Raw genomic sequence first — 23,931 nt, 5'->3', positions numbered from 1 at the left:
TAACTTATCACACTCTTTCTTTCAGTAAAGCTATTATTATTCACTTCTGGCAAATCATACACAGCATGAGAAGAGTGGCAAAGCACATGTGTAGTTAGCAAACATACAAGCGCACTCAAAGCTCTCAGTGCAGCTATATTACAGGAATAGAGCGTGTGAGCATATGTAGGCTCTGTATAAAGTGAGTGGGTGGTCGAAGCTGCAGATTGATGGGGGACCTGGTGCGTACTGTTAAAGCCAGTCAGAAATCCTTTTCCCTCCCTTCCTTCCTTAATGCAGTAGGAAAATTGAGGCTTTGGTCTTCTCTGGATATGCTGACTCTGTATTTGATGATGATGATTTTGTTTTTGTTCTTTAATTGCATCCATGCTGCGTTGTGTGTTTGTACTTGGATTTCATTAAGCCCTATGTGTTCAGGGTTGTCCTACACTTTCAATCTACTATTTCACCTGCTTTTGGTACAAATGCTGACCACATAGAGTATGACAGTTCAATAAATTTATTGTGTTTGCATAAGTTGATAAAAAACAATGAGCCCCACTAACCAAATTGGTGAAGTCGTGTGTTCTGACATATACTGGCGTGAAGACGGTTCACTGCGTTTGGATATGCTTGTTAAACAGGATGCCTCAGCTGACCACATTCCTCCTCAGTCTGCAGTAACAGGTAATCTATAATCAGCTTCCATTCTCCAATAAACACATATATATATTTCCATCTTAACAGCAGTGTATCTCATTATCATCTCCCTCTCTCTGATATCCACTTAATGCACCACGGAGTTATGGGATTGTTCCTGCATAGTGTCGCTTGCCAAAGTGGTAAAATTAGGGGCATTAACAACAGCCTATTAAAGCTACAATTGCATCGCACTGCTGGATTACTTATTGATATTTGGCAGAATTGCAGTACTAAAAATTTTTATGTAAACATAATAAATTCTGGGGGGACGGTAATAAAAACACAATAAAGAGAAAGATCAAACAGCATTTATTATCATCTTAATATAATTTATATTTAGATAAAAGTAAGATTGACAGTTAAGTGTAGTGGTGCATACATTAAACAATGGATTTAGTGTATACATGCACAACTCTTGCAGAATAATCAAGTTTGCTTTAAGCTCAAAGTTTGTGTTTTCTGGTTGTGTGTACCAAAGCGTAAATTAATAATAGCATAGCCTCTGCTAAGCACAAAATCACAGTAATTCCAGTAAAGGTTTCGTCTCAAGAAGTAAAAATGAATAAACTGTCAATAAAACCTTTGTTTTTGTGTTTTAATCAGAACCTCCAAGGGTTTTCATTTGTTTGTGGTCAGAGGTTACTGTCTGTATGTTGTCATAGTCCAAGACTGTCTGGATTTCAGCGGTCGGCATTCATCTTCCTTAGCTTTGGTGGCAGGTTATCCTCCAACCTCCCTCCGGCTGAAAGAAGTGGGCTGTGCATGGGAACCGGAGCAGGGGACAGCGTGGATGGCAGGCTGTGTTGGTACAGGTCTCCAGTTGACTGGGTCATGGGTTCAAAGCCCACCTTGAGAGACTTAAGCCCTAGACGATTTGCTGCCTCGGGGCCAGGTGAGGAACTGAGACGTTGCAGCTTCAGGGGGAGATCTCCGGTGCTGCAGGCCTTCTCTGAGTGCTGGGAGCTAAGCATAAGCACTTTCCTCTGAAGGTCCTCCTTCCCCGACGAACTCATCCTCTGCAATTTGCTTGGAAGTCGAATCCCAGTCCCTACATGACGGCCCCTTTCCTCAGTAGTATTAATACAATCCACAGAAAACACGCGGTTACGCCGGGCACCGTGGCTCTCAGTCAGTGCGGGGGTAGGAGTGGACAGAGGCGAAGGCAGAGAATTCTTCTCTTCGTGCTCCTTGACACTGTACGGTGGTGTCGGCACCTCGAACGTGCTGTGGAACTGAGAGTAGTCGACCCTGAAAAAACCCTCTTCCAGGGACATTACTGGCAGGAAACGATGGCCCCATAAAACCTCATCCTCAGTGTATGACGTTCTTGCCTGGCATGTCATACCTAGAAGAGAGTGACGGCAGTAATCATTTTAATACCTGCTATTAAATGAGGTTCCAGCAAAACAATTATAAGCTGATAACGAGGAATCTGAAGGATCAGCATCACTGGCTGCTATCTCTTTTCCCTCTCCTTTATTTCTTGTGATGACAGCTTCATGCTTCGCTCTGCGTGATTATCCAGTTCAGTTTAGTCACATACTAGAAGCTTTAAAGTAAACCCACACAAAAGGGCTATTGCATTTCCCAGTTCATAAAAGTAAAAAGAGGCTTTTACACCTTAATGTTTTTATTTTCAAAGCATGCCATGTTCCAATACTGATGTACTGTAATGGAATATGGGAGACGAAAATCATCTATGAATTGGCAAAGAAAAGAAACCTCTGCATGGTATATTATTTCTTTCCTGGATTTCATAAGCTGTGTAAGTTTATCTTTCCTTGATCTGGTAAATTATTTTCACATTTTCTTCCATTAATGGTAGCTAAAGTTGGCAGATGGTTTAGGCAAAGCTGGTTGTGATAATTGTTAATTTAAATCTGATCATCGTGATGCTCTTACATCAGAACAACATGGCATGTGTTCTGTCTTTACTTGTCTTTATTTAACTCTCTGTGTTGATTGCAGCTTCAGTCTTCGGCCAGCTAGAAGAAAATCATCTGTTGGTAAACTGGCATCAGTTTTCATCATGCTCTGGTGGAGGGCCTAAATTATAGATGATGTATTAAGCAAAGATTTCTAGTAATGGGGGTGCCTGTGTGTCTGCTTTGTGTACACGTCTTCCGTTTGACCTCAGGCTTGTAAAGTAATTTTCTTGACATTTAGATGTTTGTTGGAGGTCATTTGTGATCAATAATCACTTAGTTTGAGTTTTCTTTCTGATCCAATGGTTTTGCTACAACCTGAGCTCTTCTATGAAACACTACAGTTGGCTAAAGAGTAGGAGTCTGATCCAGTCCCTCTGAGGGATGATATGTTCTGTGTTATGTCATAACCTGATGCTATTCCAGGCACACGACTCATCTTCATCCACAGAAACTCTTCACCATTTCTGCATTATTTTTTTCTAATTGCCTTAAGGCTCAGCTTTAATTGCAGTTGCAAGTTTAAGATAATTTTCCAACATTTTCTCCTCTCGTACCAGCAAATAACTGAACTTCTGTTGATTATAGTTGCACAAGACAACAGTAATATCAATGCAATGGAAGCTTTTGGGTCGAGTCTGACAGGCATGCTAGTCAAAGTTCATCATTTAATCATACTTTAGGTATTCTGGTTCATGTCTACTGCTTTTTGCATAAAAATAAAAGCCCTCGGCACATCAAGACTTTATGTAAAATTCCTGACACTGGCAGAGGTTAGAGAGTACATCAACATCATTTGCTGAGTGTTATGTTAGGGTTAGCAAATTTACATAGCACGTCATCTGCATATCCTCAAAGGGCAGCCTAAAGAATGGAGTCAATATACCAATAAAAAGACAAACAAAAAAAATCTTATGCCATGTTGACTGCTCTTTAGTTTTATAGTTTCTTTTTTATATAGAGCTAACAAATTCTGCCATTCTTAGTTTTCATCTCATTAGGTTGCCGAAGTCAATACCAGCATGGATTTTGTGTAATGCTGGGTTCAAATGACAACCCGTGTGATCCTGTTCTATTGCTACACATTTCTGTTACATGTGCTGAGATGTCTCCTGTTGCATATCTATTTGTGTTTGGTTTTACTGCCCAAATTTTGGGACTAGATATAATTATTGGGTGTATTTCACATCAAGCCTGGCAGGCTGTCCTGTTAGGTTTAAATATCTTAATGCATAGACTAAAGAGCTTGGAAAGAAAAGCGTCTGGACTTCTTGAGTTGCTTGAAGACGTTTCACCTCTCATCCGAGAAGCTTCTTCAGTTCTAAGGGTCAAATGGTGGAGAGTCCCAGATTTAAACCTAATGGGAGTTTCCCCCCCAAAGGGGGACAAAGGACCCCCTGATGATCCTCTACCTAATCACATGAGCCAAGGTGTGAAAGCGGGTGTGGGTCCTAATCAGCCAGAGTTTCGGGTGCGCTCATTGTGAAACCTGGCCCCACCCTATCATGTGATTTCCTGAGGTCAGATGGCCCAGGATGTGAGTGGGCGTTAAGGCGTCTGGGAAGGGATCTCAAAACTGGATTATAGATGGCAGACAGTTGGTGTCGTAAACCACCGCCTCTGTTCAAAGATGGTCGCTCACAGTGGACGTAAATGGCTTCTTTCACTCCTCTTTCAAACCATCTGTCCTCTCTGTTCAAAATGTGAACGTTGGCATCCTCTGGAACACAAACTTGGAGTAATCAGGACCCTACACCACCGGGCAGAACATGTTCCCTCTAAGCCTGAAGGGAAAAAGAAGGAACACACACACGTAAAGGAAGCACTCAAAACATGTGGCCAGCTTAATTGGGCATTTATAAAGTCAGCAAAGATGCACAGAAAAGAAGATCAGACACCAGCGAGGGAGGATAAGAAGGACAGACGCAACAACATTGTCATCCCCTATGTAGCCGGTGTATCAGAGAAACTCAGGAGAGTTTTCTCCAAACACGACATCCCAGTGTACTTCAGACCCAGCATCACACTCAGACAGAAACTGGTTCACCCTAAGGACAAAACTCCTAAACACAAACTTAACAATGTGGTGTATGCTGTACAGTGCAGCGAGGAATGCCCAGACCTCTACATCGGAGAAACCAAACAGCCACTTCACAAGCGCATGGCACAACATAGAAGAGCCACCTCCACGGGACAAGACTCAGCAGTTCATCTGCATCTAAAGGATAAAGGTCACTCTTTCGAGGATGCCAACGTTCACATTTTGAACAGAGAGGACAGATGGTTTGAAAGGGGAGTGAAAGAAGCCATTTACGTCCACTGTGAGCGACCATCTTTGAACAGAGGCGGTGGTTTACGACACCAACTGTCTGCCATCTATAATCCAGTTTTGAGATCCCTTCCCAGACGCCTTAACGCCCACTCACATCCTGGGCCATCTGACCTCAGGAAATCACATGATAGGGTGGGGCCAGGTTTCACAATGAGCGCACCCGAAACTCTGGCTGATTAGGACCCACACCCGCTTTCACACCTTGGCTCATGTGATTAGGTAGAGGATCATCAGGGGGTCCTTTGTCCCCCTTTGGGGGGGAAACTCCCATTAGGTTTAAATCTGGGACTCTCCACCATTTGACCCTTAGAACTGAAGAAGCTTCTCGGATGAGAGGTGAAACGTCTTCAAGCAACTCAAGAAGTCCAGACGCTTTTCTTTCCAAGCTCCTTAGTCTACGATGACCTGGATGACTGAGAACCTTCACAGACATCTTAATGCATATTTATCCAATTTGGATAGAAATATGCATTACTTTCTCTTTAGAAGAAACTAGCTATAACTCGTTGTTTAAAATCAGATCTAAATGAAAGCTTGGAATTGATTTTAGCTGTCAGAATTTTTTTTATCAGCAATGAAATCAAGTAGTTTTGTCACATTGTTGAAAACAGAAAAAAATGGCTTGAAGACACAAACTAAAACTGACAAGAATTAGAGCCACTGCATGGTAATCTGTCAAGTCTGGTTGAAACAAATGGAATGAGTAGGAGAGACAATCAACAAGCTGAACAGCTGTGTCAGCAGCAGCTGGATGTACCGGGAAGCTGTTAATGTGTTTGGGTTAATGGGATGTGCGTTAGTGTGAAGATGCACATATGGAAATGACATTTTAAAAAATATGCTTATTTTTATTGTTGTTATTATTTTTAAGCATTCCTTTTCCATACAGTTGACAGCATATTGTGAACAATTGTAGGTGACACTTCCAGGGCTTCCCTCTTCTACTCCTCAGCTCCGAGTGCTGTGCACTGCGACACTAGACTTCTAGCTGCACCCTGATTTAATGGTGTTATCAACAGAGCACAGCCGTGTTGCCTGCCTGGCTTCTCGCTTCCCGCTGATCCTTCCCTTCTGCTCTAAGCCTATTCAGCTCCATGGTTTCTCCTACAACAGTGACACAGGCAGGGTTATGGGGGGATGCCTAGAAGCACGGCTGAAAAGAAAAGAGGAGGATGGATTTATTTGTATTGGACTTTTGGGATGAATCATTGTGTTAAATATGCAACAGAGAGATCTGTGTTGTTGCTGAGGGTACTCCAGCATGGCTGCCTGTAGCTTACAGCAGCGGCTTTATACCAGTGTCTCACGCCCTCTGAATTACTTCTGCTCTCAGCTGTCATGTGAAAAATAGAGTGGAACTTCAACTAAAACCTCAGCTCATTCATCAAAGTGACACACGCATCTATGACCACAGGGTTTTATTATGCATAGAGTAGGCATAAACTAATTCTGCAGAAATAAAATATCCCTTGAAATTCAATCAGTGTGTCATTCTCATGTGTTGATGTCATCCTTGGTTTCTCCAGCTCTCGTGCTGTTCAAATATGCAAAACTGGGAAGGTGGGGAAATTAGATTCCAGATTATGAGTATCTATTTGATAGGAGTGTTATGTGGCTTGTTATTAATGTCGGACTTTACATTTAGATTGGGAGTGAGTAAAGTGGGGAGAGAAAACAAACAATGGGAATGGGGAAGGACACAGTTTAAAGAAATGATATGTAAGATTGCTCACCGGTGGTTTCAACGATGCCCTCGAGGATAACGACAATTTCAAACTGTTCGCTCATGAGAGAACGCTGGGATAGGTCGAAAAAGGGGCTCTTGGGATTAATTTCATGACAAATGGTGAGAGGGGATACCAGAAAGAGCTGGTCTGCACCCGTTCCAAAGCCCACATCCAATTCGCACTGGTCCAGAGGCAGGAACTCGCCCTCGGGTGTCTGACGAGACTGAAAGATAAAAATCAGACGTAAATAGACAGAAACAGAGGAAAGTGTAAAGAAAGTGAAATAAAAAGGTAGAAAAATAGAAGAAAGAGACAGGAGAGTGATAAATACATTCATGTAGTCTTTAAAAAGTCAGTTCAGTCCTTCTGTCACCTGTAAATGAAATATTATTGTACTCTACTTGGGTATAAGTACTTTATGACAATGTTAAAATGCCCAGCATTATAAATCCAATGCAAAAGGTTAAGTACCTCATTTGTAATTAGTCCCCTAGAGCTGTATGCTAAAAACTATTTAAGCTGCTTTAGCATGCTTGTGCTTTCTGCCCATCTGCAAACTGCTTTGCAACCCACTTCTGCTCCAACTACTCCTTTCATGCTGTTCTCAATGCTGCCTGCTTTCTCCTGTGCTGGGTTTTGTAGTTGATGTCTACCTTCAAATCTAAAGGACAGCAGATGGAAATAACATCAATTAATTCGAGCATAGTGGTCCAGACTGAACTGATATTCTAAAAGCAGACTGATAGAATATAGAAATATTATTACTTCCATCTAATTAATAAGTGTTCCAAAATTTCATGAGTCAAAAGGTGAGAAAATGCTTTTTTCTTAAATATATCATGAAAACGTGATGAAAGAGATTTCTCTCTCACTCTCTCTGTGCTGTCTTGTTTGCCATGTCCACAGACTTTGCGCTTCACATTGATTTCTAGGAGAACTTGCAGGCAGACGTATGAGACAGCTGTGTTTGGACAGGACTTACCCACAGAGCGTTAACTGGTGCGGAAGCATTTAATTGCCCAGATGATGTTAGAGCTCAGCACCAGGGTCCTGGATGTATTTTCTTCTTTCCTGTCTTATTCTGTCTAATCAATCTGTTCACCTTTTCTCTTCACATTTTCTCAATTAGCAGTCTGTTTCACCTGTTATTACTAAGTCTTTTAAATTTCAAGACATTTTCTGACATCCTGCTCCCAGAAAAAAGGCTTTCCGATTTTCAAAAGCTTCAATATATAATTAATGTGAAATATTTTCATAGCTATAAAAATGTACGAAGGGAAGATAAAAACAGGTGTGGGTGGGGAAAAAAAAAGTCCTGAGAATCAAAGATTATCTTGGCAAAAATCCACATTTAAGATAATTAGGAACAATATCTTCTTTGGCATCGTAGAGCTCAGTTAAAGTCAGTTATCAAAAAAGATGCTTAAAGTAAACTTTTTTTAAAGTAAATTAATGTCATTAACTCCAAAAAATTAATCTGCAAAAAGATGATTTTACTCTTTTCTCAGATTAATTTTTAGATTCTTTAATATGACACCCTGCCTTCTCTACTCTTCTCTCTTTTTTTGGGTCATTATTTTACCTCAAACCAATTATTTGGATGTGTCACTCACCAGCCACCCACCTAACTGCACACACTACTCCTCCACCTCAGCTCCACGCAGCTTCATAATGAACTCCCACACAGACTACCACACAGCCTCACCAGCTTCTCTGTAACGCTTTCTGCCATTTCTGGATCTTTTGTTCTTGTTGTGAATCTTAATAATAATTAACACACTATTCCCTAAAAGACAGTCCCCTCCTTCAACCTTGCAGAATTGCCCGAAACACCAATGAAAATGAAAATTGGCCATTTGTAGGCTGCTTAACACACCCCTAACCTAGCTTGGTCATCTGTTTACTGAGTTGGTTAAGGTTTCTAAGCCATTCTGTTTTACTCGGACGCAAATCAGTAACCACTAATTTTGCTCTGCCTAGAATAGAAATTATCCACTGTAGTTAGTGGAGCACATGGATGCTTGCTCCATGATTTGGTTAAAAAGCCAGTCTGCAGACTCATTGTTGATGTTTTCAGCCCACTGGTCACCAGCTGATTGAAGAGAGAACATTAAATTAAAGACACAACTGTTGAAATATATTTACATGCTTAGCCTAAACACTTATCTAAGAGAAAACTTTCTGCTTTCAACTCGCAAAAGAAAAGGAGTGAGAGGTGAAGAGGGGCAGTAGTGTTTGGAATGTAGCTGAAGTAGCAGGGATGTAAACCTAAACCCTACATCTGAACGCTGAAAGTTTCAGCGTTCAGGGAATACTTCTGGTAAATGGTAAATGGACTGGTTCTTAAATAGCGCTTTTCTACTCTATCTGAGCACTCAAAGCGCTTTATACAACTAATTCATTCACCCAATCACACCCATTCACATGAGTACTTTTTCTAAGCTGTTAAGTGCTCCTATCTAACATTCATACACATTCACACTCTGATGGATGCATCGGAGAGCAACATGGGGTTAGTATCTTGCCCAAGGATATTTTGGATCGAACCACCAACCTTCCGGTTAGTAGCTGACCTGCTCTACCACCTGAGCTACAGCCACCCCACTTCTTAACAATAGGGAAATAAATAATGATGTGCTATTTGGCCTTGAAATAAACCAGACCAGGCGATGTGCTGATGCCGGTCTTGCTACAGGTGCTCCACAGAAAACAGTTGGAGACCACAGCACAAACAACCTTTATCGTGAATGTGTGCAATGAACTTGCAGTCTTGTATCCTTTGAAATGGTCGCTTCAAAAACGGGGTCTGTGACCACTTAGAGTCAGTTGCCATCTTTAAAGCGACTCTGGTGCATCAAAATGACAATAAAGTGGTAATAAGGGACTCTGCCATCAATTCCTGATTGAAGGAGTAAAGTTTGCAATTCCATTCAATTTTTTTGTGATAACAGTGATAAATCGGTGGAAATTTACAAATCTCTTGCTGTCTGTTGCAATTTTGTTGCCGTTTGCATACGCGTTAACCACTTACATTCAGAGTCCAGCCAGAATCTCAAAGATTTGAAACAGAAATGAGTGATGTCATTGCCCCAGGACATCATTTTAACAGCAGAATCAGACGTGAACTCAAGCAGTCTTGCTTTCATGTAAGAATATAACTAGAATACGACCAGTTGAGTGGAGTGCCCATATTACATCTATTGATTTCAAAGTGTTTGCAGTCTGTTATAAATCAGCAATTACTAGCAGACCTTCATTAATCTAAAGGTGATTACAATCAGGCCCAATCCAACCATGACTGTTTGGAGACAGACTACCTTTTACCAGGGGACCTATGCAACCACACTGCGATTGAAAGTGGTTGCTGTAGTACTTTCAGATTGCTAAATGTGAAGAAATTAATTGGAATAATCTAAAAACTACAAAGGAAATTTCCTCTTTTTTATTCTCCTGTGTCTGCACCATTAGATTAACATGCCTTCAAGAGAGCTTAAACACATAAGCACACTTTTTTCATACATAGTATAAAGTTTTTGGAATAAAATACACTTTGCTTGTGCCTTACTCTTTGTTTTTTGGTACCGTCTTTAAATGTGATGAAGTTTAAAGTTAACTAGGCTATTTTTAGGCTGTCTAAGGTATAACTGAGAATGACGTGAAGGTAATTAAGGCATTATACCCAATGGGAAAACAAAAGTAAAAGCAGAAACTGTTTAAAAAATAAACCAAAGACCATACATCGGCCATCATATTTACCTGAAATACTGATGCTGACTAGTTTAACAAAATGTCATCAGGTAATTTTTCTGATACATGCACATAGACTGCATATTAGTCTTAGCTAATGTGACGGTGCACAGAGATGGTTCTGCTTTTGTTTCCTCGTGTAAATTATCTCAAAATGTTGCAGCAGGTAATCATTAATCCAAACTCCAAACAACCGTGCATATTAAACAGCATGTCTGTAAACATGATTTATTGTTAGTATCTGTATTGGTTTTTACTAGATAATAAAATAGCTACCGCTGAGTTTGAAGTGCTGCATAAATAAGTTTAATTAATGAAAATTTTCTTTCAGTGTGCTTCTTTGTACTTCCCGCCCCCCGCGCTATAGTTACTCCTCCAAGTCCGATTTCATCCTGACCTGCCGGTGATAATTTCCTATCTCCCAGATGCAAACTGTGAATAAGGTGTGAGTAAACAGGTTTTGCATTGCCAGAAAACACTGCATTCTATTTCTATCTCCTGTGAATATCAATGAGATGCTCGTCTGGATTTATGTCGGGGAATGACTTTCGTGTCGAGTGGGCATTGTTCACTTGTCAGGTGCTTACAGGCCACTGAATACTATTTGGCATTGTTCCTCCTTTGAGGGTTATCTCATGCTAGCTTAGGGAAATTCTTCTTTTCACTTTCTGTCTTGGTCGCTTAAGATTAAAAAGATGGATGACTGTATGCAAACATTGACAGGCAAAGCTTCTTACAAAGGCCCCCTGGCACTCTCCTAGACTCCTTCTTGCACAAAGATCCAGAGATAGCTGAGCTTGTCGACTTTTTTTTCCTCCTGTAAATTTGACATGCTGTTCCAACCAATCAACAGATTTTTCTCTCCAAGCTCTCACATAGTCAGACAGGAACTGTTTTCATTCCTTCTCCACAATATTTTTGGGGAGCAGAAGCACTGGATGAGCACACAAACACATCTCTCTTTGAAATTTTACCTGTCACGTCTGATTGCTCACCGTGGCATCAACGACTCAGCTACTCATTATCATTAGAAAAGCAAGGTGGGTTTTTTTTCCCCCTCTGTGCTTGCAGTGGAAGTGTCTCAGTGGTGTGAATGATGCTCATGGATAAAGACAGGTGATAAATAAAACTGATTAGACCTAAAGGGTCCTGATCTTCCGACTCAACTCCACTCCTGCTCGGCCAGACCCTCATCAATCAACAGCCTCAGTGGAGATGGGGGTGGAGGTGCTTATAGGCAATCAGATCGACCAGCCGACAGTCCGACCAAATCATGCGCGCTTTCACGCTGCAAGTTATGCACAGCCTGGTCATTAGGTTTAGAAAAGATAGCCTTGGTTAACATTTCATTGAAGCCAATCCAGCCAAGACTGAGAGAGATTAATTGGAAAAGTTAAATCACAAGTTAAATTAATTGGGAAAAACAACCCGAGGTAGACTCCAACTGCAAACAACTGCTTGTGTTTAAGACTCTGCTTATGAATGGGTTTAAAATGAATGTCTGCATCTTCCTACACTTTCAGCTGTTGAAAGGCAGAATCGCTTAATGCAGCCAGCCTCTGGTAAAAGCATAAAAGACGGCTCAGTTTCTCTGCAGAATATCAAACCTTTGTTGCACCATCGTCACCAAGATGTGTTCCTACCACAGCAACTCAAGATTTCATTTTTCCTATTTAAATGTGTTACATTTCTCCCTTTATATAGCTGAACAACACTTACATGGAGCTTTCATTGCTTCACCTAAAAGCTACCTTTAAGCAGTCAAGCAGCCATTTCTGCTTTACTGTAAATCGCTTTTTACATCATAATCAAATACAGTTTAATACACCTCTGCGTGATCTGTTAATGAAAGAGCTCAGAGGGGAAACCTCACTGAGCTGAGCAGGCACACTATTACACAATTGAATTGTGAGACCAGCATTTGGTGGATTTATCCACTTTAGAGAGCGTTTGTCTAAAGGTGCTCTTTTTTATGAGTGTGAAAATGTCAACTGAGAAGAGGCGAGTTTTCCTATTTAACATGTTTTACTGAGAGTAAGGTCCAGGTTACTTTTCTTTGAGACTGCATATTTTTGTTGTTGGTGTACTTTTTACATAATAGAACTGAAAGAAAGCCATTCAAACACACATGGGCGCATTAATCGGACACACATAATTGAGTCTTGAGGCACAAGAAAAATGCGGCTCATCCTGATAATGTGAGTCCAGCTATTGTGCACAGATCAACTGAAAAGCTTCCAAAGATGACACCTACTCAGGGCTGTACTACAAAGTTATTCATTATAACTAGACTTTGCTTTCTTTAGCTGATTCAACAAAACTTAAAGTTTTTTTTGTTAATAGAGGCTCTCTTCTACATAACAGGGGAAGATTGATGTTGGCGTTTCACTCCAGCGCTGCAAGTAAATCAAGAGATGAATGATGGCAGAAAGATGTTAATCTTGAAATTTTGTAAGTTAATGTTTTTATTTTCACAGTAAATGCAATCTTAATGCTGCCGTTCATTTCTAACGTGCACAATAGCACTCAAACTTTAAGCTTGGTCCATTTAAACATAAGACTTAAAGAAGCACATTTAGGTCTAACACTGTCCTTTAATGAAGGAGACGTGGGAATCGGTTTAGTTTTGGACCAAATCAAAGTAAAATTAATTTTATTGATTGGAAATTCTCTGCAGTGCATACTAATAGACTAATCAATCTTCTAATCTGTGTTCTGATAGTTGCAGCAGTGCAAGATGGGCTTTGCTGCGAATTGTGAATCCATGTAAATTCCCATGACAACATAAGCAGTGCTTTTGCTCTGCTCTAACTTTACTGCACATCTTCATTTGTGGCATTATTAACATACAGATTAACGGGCTCTGCATACAAGCATGAGAAATTATATTGTTAGGAAATTAATTCCTTTTAGTTATTGAAAATGTGGCGCTTACACCTGATTTTAATCTGGTTAGAGGTGCACGTTGGTTAAGCCAAATTAAGAAAGAGCCACTTTTGTGACTCATGTAACCCATTAATCTTGAATTGTAGGATACTCCTGTAGTCTATCAAAAATCTTCTTAGATTTGGGATTAATTTTGAGCGATTGTTGAAACATGTTCACGTTTTTGAACATTCCCTGCAAAAAAGTGGTATTTATATTTTTATGCTGCATCTGCATGTGGCTGCTCCACTGTACACTGTGCACCTTTTAACAAATAGCTCACTTTAATTAGTATTTGTTTTGGGATCCAATCTCAAGCCTCTGGCAGTGAAGTCAGACACAGCGAGACAACATGACCTCCACTGCTCCAACACCTCGCCTCTTCTCCAGCTTCCCACACTAGACTCAGCACACGGCTTCATAATTAGTTTATTGCTAAATCTTAACATGGAGATAATACCAAAGGATGCTTTGCTGCTTTCTCAGTGCGTGAAAATATGCAGTAGTAGTAGAGAGCGTACTGGAAAGTAACAACCTGCCACATTTGCCTGAGTGCAGAGGCATGTAAAGTCATGCTGATGAGGTCGCTGTAGAGGCTTACGCTCCGCTAAAATTAAAATGAGACAAGATTAGGTGTTGCTTGAAACGCTGAGACCAGGTTGGAAAGCGATTCAATTCTCCATGTGGCAACTTTGTGACTTTGGCAGATATGGTGTCACAATGTTCTTGGCCAAACTGTGTGTTTGTTGTCAGCGTGCACCCTGTGAGTTCTTCTTGTGTGGAAAATTCTTTAACGAGGCTCATGCTTTTAGTATTGTTAGGAGCCTAAAGATGCTGTATTTATGCAAAAATAATGGTCTAGTGCTTTACCCCTGATAGAAGAAAGAAAGACTTCACATTACAGATCCGGAGCCATAGCAAATGCCTCAGAAAGAAACCTCAGGAATCCAAGCTGTACATCTATATGTTCTTATGTATTTTTGAGAATGCACACTCCTACATCAGAATGTTCTGTCCTGTGTGGACTGAATTTAAGTATAGAATACAAAATCACGAGAAACATGAACAGAGCAGACTTTCCAGCTCTTGGACTCGCTCATCAATACATGCAGGGATTCAAGGTCTTTTTTTCCAGCCCTCTACAGCCTGATAGTATAATTGAGTCTTTTCTTATTAGAAAAAAAAATGGAAATCAATTCCAGTTCTAGTGCCTGTGTAACCTGCTGTGCAATCCTCTGAGGAGATATACAGCCACGACTATTTTACTCCCTTGTATATCTCTGAAATAGAAGGCACCATTCATACAGTGAAAATATTAAGAAAACAAAAATCTGCTAGGCTCTACCCAGCTGTTTCACTGCTCTCCATCTCTTTCAATCAATGTCCTACACGCTCACACCCGCCTCCCGCCCTCACAGCTACACCAGAGTCATATTTTCAGCTTGGATGTTCCACCAGGATGCCCTCTGAGGCTGCCGTGGATGCCTTCCAAAGCTGCATTTCAGCTGCTTATGGTGGGACTTTAAATGTCGGCTGTCATTGGTCAGTCTTTTCTCTATTTCTTTTATAATGCAGGGATTCAAGGCCTTTTTCCATGTCCAGTGATCATCCGCAGCAGTACCGCAGGGCTCTTTCCAAACACAGCAGCAAAAGCAACAACTTTTGCAAGCTGGGCTGAATGCCTTAAATTCTAATGTTTAAGAAGTGAGAAACGGCATATATGGCACAGGATAATCACAAGGCGGCATCCTGTCTGAACATCACAAACACACTGTGTTAAATGTTAATTTTTGACTTTATCTAACAAAGATTATGCTAGATTGTCCCTCAGTGCGGTACAGATTGCTCACTGCTTTCTTAAGCCAAGAAGAAGTGTTCCCCTCAGCTAATACGAGTCACAAACCTCTCTTTGGCTTCCTGGGCAAGACCAAAATGAGAGGGAAAACCAAAAACTTTGCACGTAGGTGTGAGCTCATGGCCCAAGGCGCTTTTCAAATGAAGGCTCAGTGTGTCCATGAATTCCAGTAGGAGGTGAGACAGACTGATATGTGATTTTTCTGTGTGGTATTTAGTGTATTTTAGTTGGCAGAGTACAAAAGGACAAAAAATAAAGCAGAAATAAGGTTACTTACTACTTTACGTTTGTTCTTTGACAACTGGAGAGTCTGACAACAAGCTACTCTACCTTTGTTTTTACATATGCATAAGGGGTACAGCCCAATTCCCTTGATTGTTTCCGCGTTTCAGTCAATTTGCTTCATTCTCTTGCATCTTATTTCCTCTCATGAAAACACAAGGCAGTGTATTCTCTGAGCCTTCATCTGAAGCGACGTCCATTTTTTATTATATTTTTTACATTTTTTTCTGGTGACAGGGACACAGCTGGTCTGTCCGTCACTCTGATTTCAAAGTCCAATGGCAGCTTTTGTTCGTTTAGAGTTTGCACAAATAATGTTGCAGTGCACAGATACTACCATCAGCGCAGCGGCCACAGCACACGATATTTGAATGTGTTACCTGCACTGCATTTATATTGTGTTTATTTCAGTCAGACTTCACTGTTGGCATAAATAATGGCAGCAAATAACTAATTTGAATCAACATTTTTTTTTAATATATTCTCTTTATTATTTCATATTAATCCCAGTTGTAACCTTAATATTTTCTCATTTTGGGGCTAATAAATCAGTTCCACCAACTGTCTGTGTAATATTTTGGTAAGCATTACATAACAACACTAGGGTAAAAAAAATCTTTATTAAAATTTATGGTTCTTTTGACAGTCAGACCTACAGTTGCATGGTTCTAAATTTAAATGATGAAGACAAAGTAAATAAAAAAATGCTATTGATGCTGACTTTTCTCTATTTTCTCATTTTAATGAGCTGACAAAAGCACTTTAAATGTGGAATGATTTAAGAGTAAAGCGAAGACTGAGTCTGTGGATTCACCTAAATTCTCTTATTTAATTGTTCTCCAAACACTACAGACACGAGAAGATGCCATTTAACATAATAGAAACCTTGAGAAATGTGCTGGTACAACCCACCACTGTTTAAAGACATTAAAAAAAAATGCCTTGCAGCGCTGGATGAAGGAGTTGGTTCAGCTTTGTGCAAATCTCGTTTGATGCTTGTTTTGATTCCCACAGGAAACGGAGCTACGCAGGTGTTTTCAGATTCAATTCGGCTAAAGTACTTCATACAGAGTGGAGGGAAAAGCTGATCGTTGTCATCTGTGGTGTCCCACTTCTTTTTTTGTTTTAATGAGTTCGGTAAGAAATACTGCGCAAGGAAATGAACGACTTTAACCACACTGGTGGCAGCAGGAGAAAATACCTGCTCAATTACATCTGTGCATGTAAATGAGGCATTGAGTGCTTAACAAGTTTGCAAGTTACAGTTTATGAGAAGCAAGAGAAAACGCCTCAGTTAGAAAGACTAACGAGTAATGAACATCGTATTGCAGGCACAAACTTTATAGGTTGATTTATGTAGACGTCCAAAGCTTTTCAAGATAAATCTGCAATAGTTTTTAGTATTTGAACCCCACTGATACAACTATGTTTCCGCTTGCAGTTCAAATAATAGAGATTTACAGTTGAAGTTGAATTTTGATATAGTTTGATGATTGTTTTTATTTCTGAAGTTTGAGAGCTGTTCGCGGATTCCACTTTAGTTTCTTAAACTCTGCCTCTCTTTTGAACTCTTTTTAAACAAGTTAAATGATTCCACTGCCACTAATGTCTTTGGGTATCTTATGATGAGGCAAGATTTTAAAAAAGGCTGCAGTTCAACAGCACCACCAACATTTCTACACAGGGACTGCACTAAAAGGCAACAACTTAAAACACTACTACCATGGTAGTAGTTTAATACAGCATTGTATTTGATGATAAATATTTACACGTATGTAAATCCTAAACAAGGCTTGTGGTCTGTGCAATGACTCACCTGACTGTTATTTTTTTCTTTGTGTGTGTGTACTCTGGCAGGGCTGCTACAAATATTCTGTCTTGGTAAGAGAGTCTTTGAAGCGAAAGAATAAGGTTAGACCAGAAAGCCCTCGAGCAAAAAATGATAAAAAAAAAATCTAAGAAGCACACAGTGGATGCTGTATTTGTTGTATTTCACAGAGAGGGGGAGTGTAAAAAGGATGTGGGTCTTGGAATATATACTGATTGTATTTCTGGCAGTCCGGAAAGGAAGCAAATGGGTTTTACCTCAGCTCTATTTAAAAAAAATAAAATAAAATAAAAAAAGGAGCTTCCATTATTTTTAGTGATGTCATGTCTGTTCCAATCTCATTGACAATCCTGTTTGTTAAGTTTTGGATACCCATGTTTTCAGGGTTTTTGAAATTGCCTTCAGTTTCAACTTACTTAATTTAAATCTGAGCTCCAGTGTCCTGATGTACTGCAGTTCACTCTATCATTGGTGTTTTACGCAGGTGGAGAGAAGCCTATGGTTCAGTCTTACAAGAGAGGCGAGTGAAATCATCGCAAACATGTGCAATTTTACTTTCTGCCTATGGGGTTGTTCACTTTCTCCATGCTTGTAACTGTGGAATAGCACAGTCCTCCCTGCCTCCCTCTTTGCCTGCATGCATCATTAAGCTGACCAATGCTGTGCTCGATGTGGCTGTGCGGAGGAGAGAACACACACATAAACAAGCTCCAAGCACCTCTCTAATGCTGTTTGTCTTCTTTATGGCCCATTTTGCACATTGAACATGGATGTGGCTGAATGGAGCTCTATTACGATAATTAACAGAGGGGGGCCTGTCAACCTCGGTGCTGTTTGTGGCAATTTTCTGCATTGCTGCCTGTTTTTAGAGTTTGAGGTTTATTAGCTGTATTCTCCCAAAATCTGCTGAGTTGAAGCCAAAATGGCACAAACCCACTTCCACAATGGATAGGCTTCTTCTTCTTTTTCTGCAGCTAAATTCAAACACTGCAGTGCTTTCTAACTCTTTTTATAGTTCAGAAAGGAAATTTTTTTTTAAAAAAATGCATCACCTTAAATACTTTTTATGTCTTAACACTCTCTCTCCAGAGTGTTGTTTTACTGAGTCCAGTGCTCTGCTGTGGTGTGTCAATCTCAGCTCCCTACTGATTCACTGAGCCTAACTTTCTATCAAACACAAGGGGGAGGGGCATCTGTCTGTCACATCTGCTTTCTGATACACTTCTATCTGCCCATGTGTCACCAGTTGAAGCGGAGCCGATGCTGGACACAGTAGGGACCATGCATACTGCAGCCCTCCCTACAAAGACAGAACAACCCTTTCTCTCTTATTTCAGTGGTTTGTGAGGCACCCATCTGGCTGCTGCTCAGCTTCACCATATATACTTGATATATACTTGAGCAATTTGCAGCTTGTCTTTGGCCTCGTGGGCTTAGGTTAGAGATTCAGCGACGCAAGCTGTCATTCAAGTGTGCTGTCACGCTTAAAATAAATGACTGTGGAAGCTTAAGGAAAGTAAAAAACAAACAAAACACGGGATGCCAGCCTTCAAAGAAAGTGCTCCACGCAGATGAGATAAGACAGTGCTGATGAAGCTCCAGTGTATCAGCAGGGAGTCTAATAAGTTAGTGTAAGTTAACTACATTGCATCTATTTCAAAGTCATGATTTGCTTTACTGATGAAAGGAGATGTGGTCTAAAACGAACTGCTCTTACTCTTGCAGATTTAGCTTCTTTTTAAAATTTATTTTAATGTTATTAGCCGAGTATGTCGATATTAAGCTTACCTTTATAAGCTTGCACCTGATCTGTGCGGACACCATGTGGCTGTTCCGCAGGTTGCCCACACGGAACATGAGGCATAGTTTGCCGTCTCGCAGAGAAATCACCGCGTCCTGACTGAACATGAGCGTTTCTGCGCGTTTCTTGGGTTGGGACATTTTTATGAACATACAACCGATGAGAAAAGCGTCCACTATGGAGCCCAGCAGCGATTGGAACAAGAAAAGGATGATGCCCTCCGGACACTTCTCCGTAATGTACCGGTAGCCGTAACCAATTGTGGCCTCAGTCTCGATGAAGAACAGAAAAGCTGAGGGGAAGTTGTAAACATTGGCCACACAGGGGGTGTAGGATGAGTCGTGGCCATGATTTAAATCTCCTCTGATGTACGCAATGACCCACCACATCGATGCCATGACCAGCCATGCGATGGTGTAAGTTAGGATGAAGATCAGTAGGTTCCATCGCCACTTTAGGTCTACCAAAGTGGTGAACAGGTCAGAGAGGTACCTGCTGGTCTCTCCACCGAGGTTTCCGTGCTGCACATTGCAGCGACCGTTCTTCTCCACGAAACGCTGGCGTTTCTTCTTCACCGGAGCAGAAAAAGATGAAGCCCGATTTGTGTTAACCACCTGATAGTCTTCGCCAAATTTTCTACGAAGTGCCGCCATTTCAGCTCTGCTGAAGAAAGTGGGAAAAAATGCTTGCAGTTTAATCCATGCTTTTGATTGTATTAGACTCCAAAACACTGGTTACCTGCAGTGCGTAAAATGCGCCATGGCCACTTTAGCGCGCACATGAAATCCTATGAATAATAATTAAAAAAAAAGAATCTCGCGTATTTCAGTGCTTTTAAAGCACAGTCATCATCCTCTCATATAAAAATTTCCACTGTTCTGCCAGTTACTTTACATGACATCTGAGGATCGCTGACTGTAGCTGTGCGCTCTGCTCAGCCTCCCCACACTCTGACTGGCGTGATACTCGCCAGTGGAACGAAATACGATGAGTTGTCTACCATTCACAGCCTCTGGTGGGCTGTAAAGAATTGGAAAAAAAAAACGGAAGAGGGAGAGATGTGAAGAGAGGGAGGGAAGGGGGCAGGGAGAGAGGAGGAGAGAGTTACACAAGAAGGCGTTTGTGTGTAAGAGAGACATGGAGGGAGGCGTTCAGTTTGACTCTTCTGTCCAGTTCATTCATTCAGTTAGTCCGTGTGAAGCTTAATTGATATATTTATCAAAGCTTTGGTTAATTTATTCATTGATTCCCTTTGAGTATTTATATTTCCTTTATATTACAGCTGCTTATGCTGCGTCTGCACTGAGACACAGGCACACAAAGTAAAGAGACTGGAGAAATTTTGTGTCTTTAAGTTAGATTGTGCCATCTACTGGATAGATAACATAACTTACATATTTATTTTAGTGGACTGGGCAACATGGGGGCTAGGGTATCACTAACGTAACTGCCGATAATATATGGTCTTCTGCTAGCCTGTGCCAAATTGCTAAAAACCTAATAACCTGAGATAACATTAGCAAGTAAATTAACAGTAACTTAAAAGAAAAACGCAGTAGCTATTTTTCTGTTAAATATCCTTCTGTACTGAAGACATTGCATGGGTTTAGGACATTTTCAGAGATGACCATTCTTGGTTCCATTTTGGCCTCATTTTAATCAAAGGCACACAAAGGTCTGCACTTCATGTAAGTGCCGTTATCATTATTAACTAATGCATAATCACACTTTGAGTCACACAGATAGCATAGTCCTCCAACCAACCCTCATCTCAAGTGTTTTTGTTCAGCCCTTTCATTTGTGTTGAGACCCCAGTAGGAGTATTTCTGATATAAAAGAGCTGTGCCCTCTGAAAAACAAGATCTATAATCACTTTGTTCCTCTTTCAATGTATTTTTAGCACTTAATCAATAAGTGATGTAATGGCCTGATTTTTCTGGAACTTGATTTTTCTGGTTTTTGATCCCTGTGGACTTTTTAGTTGTTGCTTCGGGTAGGCATGACAGCAGAACAAAAAAGATTTTAAAAAATATATTGCACCAGACAAAAAGTGCAATTTTAAGTAGCTAAAATGAATCCAGTCTAAGGAAACCGTCCAGCAAGAAATCCTGCTTTAAATATTTTAAGTTTTCAAGTAGATGAGGCGTGTACCATGGAACAGAGGGGTGTTTGTGATTTTTCCCTTCACTTATTTTGACAAATTGGATAGAAAAAAGCACAACCTGCTCTTGCTCATACAGTTCAAAGATTTTTAGTCAGCTTCAATCAGTAAAAAGGAGTACATGGAGTGGAAATCTGACTGCTCAAATTATCATTCATCACAACCTCAATAAGAGACAGAGATGGCATAGATGCACTTGTTGTAATGTTTGTGTTCTAGCTCATTTGAAATCACTTTGTCACCGTATCGTGAGTATATTTTTGCACAACACATGTTCTGGATCTGTTGTTTGTCTTTGTATAAGTCTATCCCCTTTAATGGTTTATTAGGTAACAGCTTCTACAGCTTCATTTTTCTTTTATGATCTGTTCTTTTGTACTACGTGTTTACCTGATGGCTGCTGTGTAGATGTTTTGTTGTTGTTTGTCAAAAGCACCTCTATTGTCCCTTTGGTGACAATAAAAGTTCTCTCATTTTGAAAGCAAAGGTAAGAAAAGCTGAGGGGTTTTATTATGCCAAGTTTAGATGAACACAATATCAGCTCGATAATGGCCCAACTTGACAGATGTAGGGCCCTCGGCAACAGGCGAGACAATTCTTCCCACTATTCTCACCTCACAACATGCTGACAAATAGACTCACTTTTTTTCTACCTTTCCCTGCCCTATAAAACAACATCTGCAATGTTGAAACACAAATTACTATCCCAGATGCTAATATACATGGAAAAGTAAAAGATAAGCTGAAGAAATTAGGATCATGCTGTTCTCTTCAGACAGCCCACAGCTATTCTTTACTTTCTATTACTTTTCCTTTTAGAGTGTTTTTCAATTTTAAGGCAGCCAATACTTGCTTTGAACATCATTCTTTATTTACTCTCTTGGTGAAATAAGTCGGTTTTCACCCCTGCTACAAGACATCATCATGCCTGGTTGAGGTGCACTTAGTTGGGGACCAAAGTAACTACATCATGTCTCACAGGCAAAAATTTGTAACATATAATTTGAAGTATTATAGTTATTTAATATCTGTTATAGTCAGAATATCTTATAGTTTGGTTCTATAGCACCAGTAGCATAAATAGTACAGAGACACACAAGTCATTTTAGGGTACTTTATGTTGCAAGTTAAAGATCCTACAATATTAGAGAGAGCAAGTACTTTGTTACTGTGGAAAGGAAAAATTCCCTTTGAACAGGAAGGAAGAGAAGACAGAAAAAGGAGCATAGATATATTAACAATTGAGACAAAGCAGGAACAGACAAAAGTTAGTGACATGCTGTAATGGCAAACAAAAGCACAGCGTGCACAGAGTGAAAACAGCTCAGTAACGGAAAAATGTTCAGTGCATCATGGAAAATCCCCACACCTAAGGGATGGTTAAGGGTCACCTGACCCAGCCCCAACTATAAACCTTATCAAAAAGGAAAGTTTTAAGGATGATCTTAACTTAACTGGGAAGAAGGGCCTAAAGGTTCTGCCTCACATTCTCCTTCTAGAAATGTTTTGAAACACAAGTAAGCCTGCAATCTGACACATAAGTGTTTTATTGGGACGCTGAGATACTCAGCAAGATACATAATTTGGGACTTGTAAGTGATTTCAATTGAATTCTGGATTTAACAGGAAGGAAATGAGCTACATATTACAGCTCTCACATTAGGTACACCGGAGTAGTGAGTTTCAGAGATGCGAGAGTGCTCTTTCTAGCATCTGTCAGTACTCTCGCTGCGGCATTTTGGATCAAATTGAGGATTTTTAAGGAGCATTTTTGAACAATCAAATAACAAGGAATTACAATATTCCAGCCTGGACATAGCAAATGGACAACAAACAGGATGTACCCAATTTTGACAAAAATCGCATAATGACAGAAATGAATCCAAGAAATTTTGCAAAATGTGCAGGTTAAAGGAAACACTCTGTTTACGAATGTTGAAGTAAGTACTGAGATTTGTAGGGTCAAATATGATGACTGAATGTTTTCTGAATGTACAGGCATGAAACTGCACATCATCCAGGCTGTTGTGTTTTAAGACATGCCTATAGATTTGCCCTGTGCTGTGAAGTGAGCCATAATGATAAAGGCTTTATATTCACCACATCAAGAATTTCACTTGCAGTGTCAGTTCTTCAGCATTTTTACTCCGAGTGACTATTGTGCAGTAGTAGAGGCTGCTTAATATTATGCTGAGATTACTCCTAATGGAAAAATCTAACAGAATTTGAGGAGAATTAAAGATAAACTGAAAGCTTAATCATTTGAACAGAGAAAAAGACGTCTCTGCACTATCTTCAGGTCACAGTTGCAAGAAAGGGATGAGAGAGAAGGCAGTTTAAGGCACAGGATGAACAAAAGAGCAGTTATCAAAAGCACTTGGGAGTACTTCTGGAACACTGAAATATTTCTTGTGATAAAGGCAAATTCTTGTAGACATTAAATTGCCTGGTATGTTAAAGTGTATCACCTCTAAGTTATAGTAAAAGGCAAACCTGCTCCACAGTCCCAGCTGTGGGTGATAAAACTGGCATGATGCAACAAAATGGAATTGAAACTGCAATTTTCCAACTGATATTTGTTTTGAAAGTTACATTTTTATTAGAATAATTATTATTATTCTCATTATGAAAGCATTAGCTTGGAAACTAAAAGTGAGAAAAGTTTGT

The 23,931-nt window shown here is 40.1% G+C and overlaps 1 protein-coding gene across 3 annotated transcripts; it reads right to left on the bottom strand.

Moving 5' to 3' along the window:
* Positions 1 to 1,263: 1,263 nt before the first annotated feature.
* Positions 1,264 to 20,086, bottom strand: kcnj19a (potassium inwardly rectifying channel subfamily J member 19a). Of its 3 annotated transcripts, none has more exons than XM_031725855.2 (3): positions 19,091 to 20,086; positions 6,672 to 6,888; positions 1,264 to 2,026 (listed from the first exon to the last, which is right to left on the bottom strand). In XM_031725855.2, exons 1-3 carry the CDS (start codon positions 19,754 to 19,756, stop codon positions 1,362 to 1,364), a joined length of 1,548 nt encoding a protein of 515 aa, XP_031581715.1. In that variant the 5' UTR covers positions 19,757 to 20,086; the 3' UTR covers positions 1,264 to 1,361. The 3 variants fall into 3 exon arrangements, with proteins under 3 accessions (XP_031581715.1, XP_039467567.1, XP_039467568.1); XM_039611633.1 differs by lacking the exon at positions 1,264 to 2,026 and adding an exon at positions 5,910 to 6,042; XM_039611634.1 differs by lacking the exon at positions 1,264 to 2,026 and adding an exon at positions 5,921 to 6,091.
* Between the last annotated feature and the right edge of the window lie 3,845 nt (positions 20,087 to 23,931).

This window comes from Oreochromis aureus, linkage group 4 (assembly GCF_013358895.1).
Source record: "Oreochromis aureus strain Israel breed Guangdong linkage group 4, ZZ_aureus, whole genome shotgun sequence".
Lineage (NCBI taxonomy): Eukaryota > Metazoa > Chordata > Actinopteri > Cichliformes > Cichlidae > Oreochromis > Oreochromis aureus.
The sequence above is the reverse complement of the archived record's forward strand: the minus strand, read 5'-3'. Positions and strand labels throughout refer to the sequence as shown.